General features: G+C 37.7%; 2 protein-coding genes across 7 annotated transcripts; one reads left to right on the top strand and one right to left on the bottom strand.

The window, feature by feature from the left end:
• The first annotated feature begins 2,255 nt into the window (after window positions 1-2,255).
• Window positions 2,256-8,078, top strand: LOC104772470 (alanine--tRNA ligase, chloroplastic/mitochondrial). Of its 4 annotated transcripts, XM_087504776.1 has the most exons (9): window positions 2,515-3,063; window positions 3,162-3,213; window positions 3,953-4,045; window positions 4,133-4,338; window positions 4,446-6,017; window positions 6,104-6,379; window positions 6,493-6,702; window positions 6,815-6,972; window positions 7,102-8,078. In XM_087504776.1, exons 2-9 carry the CDS (start codon window positions 3,174-3,176, stop codon window positions 7,436-7,438), a joined length of 2,892 nt encoding a protein of 963 aa, XP_087360902.1. In that variant the 5' UTR covers window positions 2,515-3,063; window positions 3,162-3,173; the 3' UTR covers window positions 7,439-8,078. The 4 variants fall into 4 exon arrangements, with proteins under 4 accessions (XP_087360903.1, XP_087360900.1, XP_087360902.1 ...); XM_087504777.1 differs by lacking the exons at window positions 2,515-3,063; window positions 3,162-3,213 and adding an exon at window positions 2,256-2,411; XM_087504774.1 differs by lacking the exon at window positions 3,162-3,213 and having other exon boundaries at window positions 2,462-2,701.
• On the bottom strand, window positions 7,740-10,464 carry LOC104770622 (V-type proton ATPase catalytic subunit A-like). Of its 3 annotated transcripts, none has more exons than XM_087504784.1 (10): window positions 10,371-10,464; window positions 10,198-10,270; window positions 9,858-10,090; window positions 9,337-9,773; window positions 9,041-9,186; window positions 8,731-8,843; window positions 8,491-8,568; window positions 8,343-8,405; window positions 8,119-8,251; window positions 7,740-8,017 (listed from the first exon to the last, which is right to left on the bottom strand). In XM_087504784.1, the coding sequence occupies exons 6-10, from the start codon at window positions 8,740-8,742 to the stop codon at window positions 8,013-8,015; spliced, it is 291 nt and encodes a 96-aa protein (XP_087360910.1). In that variant the 5' UTR covers window positions 8,743-8,843; window positions 9,041-9,186; window positions 9,337-9,773; window positions 9,858-10,090; window positions 10,198-10,270; window positions 10,371-10,464; the 3' UTR covers window positions 7,740-8,012. The 3 variants fall into 3 exon arrangements, with proteins under 3 accessions (XP_087360910.1, XP_010493378.1, XP_087360909.1); XM_010495076.3 differs by having other exon boundaries at window positions 9,364-9,773; XM_087504783.1 differs by having other exon boundaries at window positions 9,364-9,773; window positions 9,858-10,081.
• Window positions 10,465-11,229: the final 765 nt, after the last annotated feature.

Here is an 11,229-nt window from a genome sequence, read left to right as displayed (position 1 = left end):
GAAGTCTCTGATGATCCAAGAAAGTCTATAAATCGCAAGTCTTAGTTGAAAAAAGTCTCTGATGCACGCCAAGAAGACCTCTAAGTTAGTAATTTGTTTTGCTAATAAATGTAAATATGCATTAAAAATGAAATTGTTTAGGTTTTGACAAAATTGTATAATTAACCTATAGATTGGTGAAAGCTTTTATTTTTTTGCTTTGAACAAACATAGATTAGTGAAAGCTAAATTCAGTTAACATACCTGTAAAATAAATTACAACCTAAACGTATTGTTTTAAAACAAGTTAATTAGAACAAACAAAATTACTCAAATTGTTGAATTATTTTTTTTTGTTGGAAACGTGAATTTGGGGATTTAATTGGAGACTTAGACAAATTAATTTGGGGGTTGCACAAAAAAAAGGACAAATTAATTTGGGTTATTTACCTTATTTACTTTTTTTTTTTTTTTTTTTTGTCAACAGCATACAAGATTGGCTTAGAGCTAATGAGACGGAACATCGTTGACATAGGTAATAAGGTGCGCTTCAGAGCGAACTCGTCGTGCCAGAGTATCTGCTTTACCATTCTGCGAGCGAGGAATTAAGATCAACGAAAAAGACGTGAATTCTTCTTTATCTTCCTGAATGTCCTCCAAATAAGACGTAAACGCTGGCCACTCTAAAAGGTGAGGACACCATCTTCACCAAGTCGGAGCAGTCGGTAAGGAAAACAACATTCTGGTTATCCGCTCCTATCATGCAACGCATAGCACAAACTAGGGCTTCAACCTCTGCATGAAGCGGGGAAAGACTACGACGAAGATTGGCTGCCCCCATAGTAGGGACCTCCCCCAGAGGGGAAGAACAAAACTAACCTCGGCCTGCATAATGATCTGTTGCTTTCCAAGAGCCATCCACAAAACATAAATAGCACGTCTGACACCTATCGTCCAAGAAACCACGGCCACCGGCCGAAAGTGTCCTAGGGACCGCAAGTGGAGGCTCAACCACCCCTTCTAACTGTGCCATAAACCAAGCTTTGGATTCATTCTCTGCTAACCGTAAGATCGCTTCTGGGTTTGAATCCAGGTTATTGAAAAATTTATCATTCCGGGCTTTCCACAGATACCACAAGAGCCATGGATAAATCTCTGGTGTAGGGGTCTCCGAGAAGCGCCAAAAAAGGTAATCCATATTCGTATAGACCGAATCTGAAGGGAAAATCCCCAGACATGTCGGAAACTGAGATAAGGCCCACACTTGCCGTGCCGGTAGACATTGAAAAAGAACATGATTAATGGTCTCCTCCTGCACTCCACAAAGCACACACTGGGTATCACAACCCAATCCGCGCTTCCGGAGATTAGTAGAGACTGCCATACAACCGGTAACCGCTTGCCATAGAAAGTGCCGAATCTTTGGAGGGCACCGAATTTTCCAAACAAAGGCCTGTAATTGTGTAATATGCGGGCCTATGACTTTCCCACCTGAACCAAGCACCTTGTGCTGTTGTAAAATATTATACCCAGACTTGACCGTATATTTGCCTGTCTTTGTGAAATGCCAGCCCAACAAGTCTGGCGAGTCTGACCGTCCTATAGATAAGGCCGATATAATGGCAACATCTTCCGGCACAAAAGTGACTGCAAACTGAGCCATATTCCTGGAATTTGAGTTCCTGTCAACGAAAGAGTTAACTTGAAGCAGAGGGTCAAAAGGCAGCCCAATGATTAATGCTGGTCTCGGGGATTGAGCAGGGATCCAGGGATCATTCCAAACCAAAATTGATGCACCGGATCCTACCCATTTAATGAGTCCTTTGTGAAACAGAGAGCGAGCAGAAACAATACTTCTCCATCCATAAGATGGCGAGTAAGACTTAATTGGATCCAAGGGATCTGAATGCCTATAGTAACGACCTTTAAAGATCCGAGCAAAGAGCGAATCCGGTACTGTAATCAACCGTCATAGCTGCTTGGCCAGCAACGCGGTATTACATTCATCCAAGCAACGAAACCCCAACCTCCCATCCACCTTACTGAGACACAATTTGTCCCAAGCCACCCAATGTAACCCGCTCGACTCCCCTGATGAGCTCCACCAAAAATTAGATATTGCACTAGTTAACTTTCGTGTGACTGTTTTCGGAAGGCAAAAGCATGACATATTGACATTACAAAAGTAAGGACAGCTGTGGCCACCGACTTTATCATTACCTCTTTCCCACCCTTTATTTACTTGTTCATATACTAGTAATTTATGAAATTAATGTGAGGAAAAATAATCAGTATTTACTTAATAAATAGAGTCATCTAACCCTTAAGAAGCCAAAAAAAAAAAAAAAAAAATTCTCTAACTCTAAGAAGGTGTCGTCGCGTGTCTTTGGCTACAATGGGTGATAAAACTCTCTCCTCCTCTAATGAAGAAGGTACTTTACGATTTCCCCTTAAACCTTAACGAGTTAGTTTAAGATTTAACAAAACAATTGAAAGGCAGATTAAAAAACAATTGATTGATTAATCAAAATTTTTGAAACCACAAAGAAGTGGATAAAAAAAAAAAAACTTCACAGCCCATTACTGTGTCTTCTTCTTCTTCTTCTTCTGTCCGAAACACACACACACACTCTAACGATGAATTTGACAAGAGTAAACCTTTTCGATGTTCCTCTTAGACCAATTTTGCTTTCCCATCCTTCTTGTTTTCTCGTTTCTAAACGTACGGTTCTGTTCTTCTCTCCCTTTTTCGCAATCTATTTTTTTATATAATCATCATGAAGTGATGAGAGATTGAGGATTTAGTGTTAGAAACTCACAACCTAAATGAATTAGTGGCGAATTTGAATTCTGGGTTTCGTCTTGTATGTGTGTTTTTTTTTTTTTCCGTTGAAGCAGAGAGTTTTTCTCAATTGGGTTTTTGTGACCAGAGCTCGTTTCCATGAAATTGTCATTATCTTGGTCTGTATATGATTAGTGATGTAGCTGCTTAATTAATCTGTACCTCGGTGTTTGGTTTCGTCACTCGAGTTTTGTAGAGATAAAATACTTCGACGGAGGGCCTGCTATAATGGAAGTAGCAAGGTACTTTTTAGAAAACTCAAAAAACTTGGTCTGCGTTTGAGATGTTTCTCGCACCAAGAAGGATATTACATGCTAAAGGACCTCCTTACATTGCCCAGAGGATCTAGCACATGTCGAATCATAGTTTATTGACGGCTGGAAAGGTTTTAGGTGGGTCTATGATCAGATTAAGAGTAGCATTCCCAGCTGGTTACTTAAATTTGGACTTAGATTTTGTATTTTTTTTTGTTGCACTCTATTATGATGTCTTTGGAATCTTTTGGCTACTAGTTCTGGATGATATTTGAGAGTTTTGTGTGGCTTTTGCCATTTTCAACCAAATTTTACTACTTGTCTTGTTTGGAAGTAGAACATTAGACTAGTTCGTTCAACAAAACTAGTATAACTTGTTTGAGACTTGAGATCACACGCTAATTTGATTGATATATAAATTTCTTGAGCTTTGTTTATTGTCTCTTCTTGTTGCTTTGAGAGCACTCGGTATTCATCTCATCTCAGCGTTAATTTATTGATTATGTGATTTGTTCTCTTGGCGAAATTGAATTTTGGGGGGGGGGGGGGGGGGGGGTTTTCCATTGAAGCAGAGAGATTTTTCCAATTGGGTTTGTTACAGAGCTGGTATCCATGAAACTGTCATTATCTTGGTCTGTACAAAATTAGTGATGTAGCTTCTTACAATGAACTTAACCGGGCTCCAAAGGATTGTTAGAAAGTATAAATTTTTACAATTTGTTTGAGACTTGAGAGAGCACACGCTAATTTGATTGATAAATAAAGTTCTTGATCTTTGTTTATTGTCTCTTCTTGTTGCTTTGATTTCAGTGTTCTATGCAAGTTTCTCAGTATTCATCTCATCTCGGCGTTAATTTATTGAATATGTGGTTTGCAGGTTTTGTTACCAGAACCTCTACAGGTGCTTCTCCTTCGATCTTGCTTCCCAGATCAACTCTGTCACCTCAGATTATTGCTAAGAGTTCATCAGGTTTTTGCATTGTGTTTCCACATAATCTTTTATTGTCTCTTCCGTTGAATTTTGGGGACTGATATGTCTTTACTATGTGGATTTCAGTGTCAGTACATCCAGTGTCTGAGGACGCTAAGGAGGATTGTCAGTCCAATGACGTTAGTGGAGACTCAATACGGAGGCGTTTTCTTGAATTCTTTGCATCTCGTGGGCATAAAGTTCTTCCAAGTGCGTCTCTTGTGCCAGAAGATCCTACTGTCTTATTAACAATTGCTGGAATGCTTCAGTTTAAGCCTATCTTCCTTGGAAAGGTACAAATATAAATTAAGCCAAACACTTATGTTTTCCTGCATTTAGAGACTATTCCTTAGAGACTTGACGACAATGAACGTTGGTGTGAATTTTTAAAATGATGCAGGTACCTAGACAGGTTCCTTGTGCAACTACTGCACAAAGGTGCATACGTACGAATGATTTGGAGAATGTTGGGAAAACGGCCAGGCATCATACTTTGTTTGAGATGCTGGGGAACTTTAGCTTTGGTGATTACTTCAAGAAAGAAGCGATAAGATGGGCATGGGAGCTATCAACTAAAGAGTTTGGGCTACCTGCTAATAGAATTTGGGTTAGCATTTACGAAGATGATGATGAAGCTTTTGAAATCTGGAAGAATGAAGTTGGTGTGCCTGTTGAGCAGATAAAGAGAATGGGTGAAGCTGACAACTTTTGGACCAGTGGACCAACTGGTCCTTGTGGTCCATGCTCAGAGTTGTACTATGACTTCTATCCTGAGAGAGGTTATGGTGAAGATGTTGATCTTGGGGATGATACCAGATTTATTGAGTTCTACAATTTGGTTTTCATGCAGTATAACAAGACGGAAGATGGATTGCTTGAGCCCTTGAAACAGAAGAATATAGACACTGGTCTTGGTCTAGAACGTATGGCTCAAATCCTTCAGAAGGTTCCAAACAACTACGAGACAGATTTAATATATCCAATCATTGCCAAGACCTCAGAGTTGGCGAATCTATCATACGACTCTGCAAATGAAAAGGCAAAGACAAGTCTAAAAGTGATTGCAGATCACATGCGGGCAGTTGTCTATCTCATATCAGACGGTGTTTCTCCTTCCAACATTGGCAGAGGTTATGTAGTTAGGAGGCTAATAAGAAGGGCAGTTCGGAAGGGAAAGTCTCTCGGAATAAATGGGGATAGAAATGGTAATCCAAAGGGAGCGTTTTTGCCAGCAGTTGCTGAAAAGGTGATAGAATTGAGCACCTATATTGATTCAGTTGTCAAACTAAAGGCTCCACGCATCATTGAGGAGATTAGACAAGAGGAACTTCACTTTAAGAAAACTCTGGAAAGAGGAGAAAAGTTACTTGACCAAAAGCTTAACGATGCACTGTCAGTTGCTGATAAAACTAAGAGTAAGCCTTCTCTGGATGGGAAAGATGCGTTTCTTCTGTATGACACATATGGCTTCCCTGTGGAGATAACAGCAGAAGTTGCTGAAGAACGTGGAGTCAGTATAGATATGAAAGGTTTTGAAGTGGAAATGGAGAATCAAAGGCGTCAATCTCAAGCTGCTCACAACGTTGTAAAACTGACAGTTGAAGATGATGCTGACATCACGAAAAATATTGCAGACACTGAGTTTTTGGGATATGACAGTCTCTCTGCTCGTGCTGTTGTGAAAAGTCTTTTGGTGAATGGGAAGCCTGTGATAAGGGTTTCTGAAGGCAGTGATGTAGAGATTTTGCTGGACAGAACTCCGTTCTATGCTGAATCAGGAGGTCAAATTGCTGATCATGGCTTTCTTTATGTTAGCAGTGATGGGAACCAAGAGAAAGCTGTTGTTGAGGTAAGTGATGTGCAGAAGTCTCTTAAAATATTTGTTCACAAGGGCACTGTAAAAAGTGGAGCTCTGGAAGTTGGCAAGGAGGTGGAAGCAGCAGTAGATGCAGACTTGAGGCAACGAGCAAAGGTACGTTTGAATGTCATTTTGCATCCAAATATCCCCAACTGCCTCTTTCCTTTTCAAATTATTGATCCTTTTTGTTAACTTTCCAGGTTCACCATACGGCCACTCATTTGCTGCAATCAGCACTTAAGAAAGTAATAGGACAAGAAACATCACAGGCTGGTTCATTAGTAGCTTTTGACCGCCTCAGATTCGATTTCAACTTTAATCGGTCCCTGCATGGTAATGAGCTTGAGGAAATCGAATGCCTGATCAATAGATGGATTGGGGATGCTACCCGTCTTGAAACAAAAGTCCTTCCTCTTGCTGATGCGAAACAAGCTGGAGCAATTGCAATGTTTGGGGAAAAATATGATGAAAATGAGGTAAGAGAGTTGTGAAGCCTGAATTATGAGAACCACATTAGGTGTATAAAGTGTTACAGTTTAGTTATAAGTTGATTTGGCTTGACATAAGAGGACCCCTACATTAATCGCAGGTTCGTGTAGTAGAAGTCCCTGGTGTCTCCATGGAACTTTGCGGTGGCACTCATGTTGGCAATACTGCAGAGATACGAGCTTTCAAGATTATCTCAGAACAGGGCATTGCATCTGGAACCAGACGTATTGAAGCGGTTGCAGGTGAAGCATTCATTGAATACATAAACTCACGAGATTCTCAGATGACACGCCTATGCTCGACTCTCAAGGTATTCTGCTTCTAGAGAGTTTCCTTTCTCCGAATAATTTTTTCGTATTTGCTGCTTTCAGGATAGTAGTTACCTGTGACATATTTAATTGTCGTGTGGTTTTAATCTGAAGGTGAAAGCAGAAGATGTTACAAGCAGAGTGGAGAATCTTGTAGAGGAACTGCGTGCTGCTAGAAAAGAAGCCTCAGACTTGCGTTCAAAAGCAGCGGTCTATAAAGCATCTGTCATATCGAACAAAGCATTTACTGTAGGAACTTCACAGACGATAAGGTATCAAAATCTACTGTTTCCTGCTCTAAATGGTTTGTATGATAATTATTATGCTCAGAGAATTTGACACATGATCTAACGTTATGATATCAACTAAAGTTCTTCCTGTGAATGTTTTAATTTCTTCAGAGTGCTCGTTGAGTCGATGGATGACACCGATGCTGACTCATTAAAGAGTGCAGCTGAGCATTTGGTTAGCACATTGGAAGATCCAGTCGCTGTGGTACTAGGATCATCTCCAGAAAAAGACAAGGTTAGTTTAGTTGCTGCATTTAGTCCCGGAGTAGTCTCTCTAGGAGTTCAAGCAGGGAGATTCATTGGCCCCATAGCTAAGCTGTGTGGTGGAGGTGGTGGTGGAAAGCCCAATTTCGCTCAAGCAGGTGGCAGGAAGCCTGAAAATCTCCCAAGTGCTTTAGAGAAAGCTCGGGAAGATCTTGTGGCAACTCTATCTCAAAAGCTTGGTTGAAGTTCTACTTCAAGAAAAACTATCTATGCAACAAGGTTGTACAGGGAGAAGGAAGAGCACATTGCTTGATTCTAGAAAACTGAAACGCATGTATAGACGAAATACTTAATTGGTTTTGGATCATTATTAGTCAATGAGATGTTGAGTAGGTTGCTATTGATGACATTTTCGGTTAGATAATTCGAATGAATATGTCGTCAGTTGCTTCAATTCGGAAAAAAAACGTCTACCGTTACAGAGATTGAAATTTCGGTGTTTTCTACTCTTTTCATTCGGTGTCCGGTTCAATTTGAGTTAAACATTTTTCTTTCCTTTCGTCCAAAAATCTTTTTATTGATTGGAAGATCATTACAAAGGAGTTGTTGAAGCCACACAGTTGTATATATACTTACTTTTGCAGTTTCAACAAACTGAACTAAAATACCTGCACAATACTAGGGGTTGCAGAAGTCACATGATCTGAAAACTGTACACTTCCATAACCTTCTGGTCCACCGAGACATTTTACTTTACCAGCACGTTCACAGAAAAATGCTAAATGTGCTGCTATATAGGCATGATATCCACTGTCATTTCAGCCTAGAAACAAAGCAATATAGCAAAGGACAAATAACAAAAAAAAAAAATCCATATAGCAAAGGTGAAACGCAACCTATTAAATATGTATTTCTGAACGCTACCTGTGTAGATTGAGGCTTCAAGAGCAGCCACAGGTATGCTAGAGGTGTTGGCAACAAGTGCAGTACGTTTCATGACCGCTTCCTCACGATCATCAGGCAACATCATTGTCAATTGTGGGAAGTCCATAAGAACCTAATTTATGAGAAACCATCAGATCAAATGTGAAAATAGTATGAACAATATATATATATATATATGCAGATTCAGAATGAGAGAGATATACCTCAGCCATTTCATTTCCTCTCTCCCCACAACCAACATACACAACAGCATCGGAGTTGGAGTACTATGTATATAAGAACAAATTAGCTTTGGAAATGCAAAAAATATCCAGTAATTAAGTGGAACAGAACCAGAGTATCACGACCTACTTTGGAAAGTGCCTGACTGATAAAAGCTTTCCCACAGCCAAAAGCACCAGGAATGGCACAGGTTCCACCAAGAACAGACTGACAACAGGAAAATAAAGCAATCAACTATGTATGTAAAACTGTATTTTAAAAAGAATTTCGACTGCTCTAACTAGATTTTATTTATAGACTCAACTGAAAAGAAAATAAAGTTATCATAATAGACATCATCGGCCATATAAAACTTTTTTTGAGACTCACATGGTCGGTCATATAGAGTTATAGACTATAAAATCTTCTATAGACTTATAGAGTTAACAACTTAAACACAAGAAGATAACGCCCAACCCTTGTAGAGAACCATTGCGATAGGCCTGAAATAAGCATAACAGTGTATGAGAATTACGCAATATTATATGTTTACAAACACATAATCATAAGATAGAAAAAATGAAACAACTTAGAAGTGGGAGTTTGTGGCTTATCGAGTGTAAGGACTAATAAACCTTTCTTCTATCTTATATACTGGTCTGACTCTATAGTGATGCAAGACAAGTAAAGATAGTTATACCTTATATGATTTGGTACTGGTGTATGAGGTTAGTTGAAATCATATTATGTCCTTGGGGATAACACAGTATTCAGCCTTTAACCTTGTGAATCCGTGAGGGTCCAGGTTCAGAAGCTGATTGCAAGTAAACACCAATGTTTCTAACCCTGAATAATTGACACCAACCAGTAAAATAAACGAAAACAGCTTGTATAAGCACTAGAGTTAATTCATGATAAAAATGAAGTACAGAGAGAAGGATGATCCTAGATTTCGATAATTTTTCCTTCGAATTTTCAATCGCTTTTGGTTCTTACTTGGTGAGTTTACAGAGATACGGCTACCTTTGTTTCTTTTGGCATCCAGATCTGCATTAGATATTCCCTTCCTTTTAGATTTCTCTCCTTCATGGATGATTTGAAGTTCTTCCACATCTGGGTTGTCATCTGAATCAAGTTTCTATTTGCAAACCTCACGTGATCAAAGAGCTGATCTTGTTTTGTATCAATCCATCAACAGTTCATCATCTGACACATCAACTTCAAGATGACTCTGGTTCAGATTAATCTTGGATCTGCAATATATCACCAACAAGTCATATAAGTTGATCCAAACGCATGGCAAACCAATATTAATGCACTCGACTTAAAAAAATAAGAAGTCTTTCTACGGCCATGCAACTCCGAATCCGTATAGTCGTTAACGTTGTCCTTGTCTTCATCCAAAAAATCAGAACATATTCCACCGATTATCCCTGAAAAACAGAAACCAAGAACATCAGTACTTGAGCATTCAGAATCTTCTATGAGAACATTTGTAAATTGAGTTGGAAAGATACTTTGATGAAGTTTCATTTCAGATCTACTTCTGTCAGAGCCAGCTGCATGTATCCTTTCCTTACGTTTCTTGATTTGAAAATCTAGACAAATTTGATCATTTTACGCAAACCTTTCAATGAAAGGTTTGCTAGGAGTTTCATTTGTTCCTCAGGCTTCACAGAATTGAAAACCTTCGTGCCACATTTCTTGAGAAGCATCTCCAACCAAAGCTTCACCAATAATACTAGCATGACTCAAAAAAAAAAAAAAAAACAAGAATCCGTAGAAACAAGTCTTAATATGATATATTTTTACAATCTGTAAAAATAAGAAAATATGTAAATTAAGTTGGAAAGATACTTTGATGAAGTTTCATTTGAGATCTACTTCTGTCAGAGCCAGCTGCATGTATCCTTTATTTACGTCTCTTGATCTGAGATGAACCAAGAGACAATATAAGAGTTAACACAGATACTAAAATCTAGACAATTTGAACATTTTAAGCAAATCTTTCAATGTTTGTTTGGATTTACATTTGTTCCTCAGGCTTCACAGACTTGAAAACCTTCGTGGCACATTTCTTGATAAGCAGCTCCAACCGAAGCTTCACCAACATGACCCTAAAACAAGGAAAATTATCCGCCGAATCAATATATATATATATATATCTTATATAATAAGAGAAGGTTTTTTCTAACTTTTACTCACATTGCAACATTTGGTATTCTCTTTTACCGACACCTGTCATCTTTTATTTCTATTTTATTATTTAACAAATTTATATCATTTTCAATTCCAAATAGTCATAGTTCTCTTCCTAATATTAGTACAATTGACATATATTTTTAAATCCACTTTTATATCTTAAATTTTTTTATCAAACAAAATCAAATTATTTTATAATAAAATCTCATATTATGTATATGATAAGAAATGTAATATTCTATAACATTTACTAATAAATAACTGATATTTGATACATCCATTTTAAACATTTTTCTTACATTTTATTTAATTTGTCCTTCATCCTTAAAGTAAAAAAACACACTATTTTATAATAAAAAAATATCATAATAAAAATCATATTTTGGATGAGAAATGAAATAGTTTAAATACATGATTATGATTAAGCCTTAATGTAATTTTATAAACCTTAATTTTCACACGTTTTAAAATCATATAATATTTTCTTTCATTGAGTAGACAATAAAGATACATGATTATGATTAAGCCTTAATGTAATTTTATAAACCTTAATTTTCACACGTTTTAAAATCATATAATATTTTCTTTCATTGAGTAGACAATAAAGTTCGTCAGTTCCATACTTCCACTAAAATCCTATTAAATTATGATATATTACACAACTATAGCATCTTCTTTCATATCAAT

Source organism: Camelina sativa, chromosome 20, assembly GCF_030686135.1.
Source record: "Camelina sativa cultivar CO46 ecotype springtype chromosome 20, ASM3068613v1".
Classification (NCBI taxonomy): Eukaryota; Viridiplantae; Streptophyta; class Magnoliopsida; order Brassicales; family Brassicaceae; genus Camelina; species Camelina sativa.
Note: the sequence above shows the minus strand (reverse complement) of the source record. Positions and strands in the feature narration are given on the sequence as shown.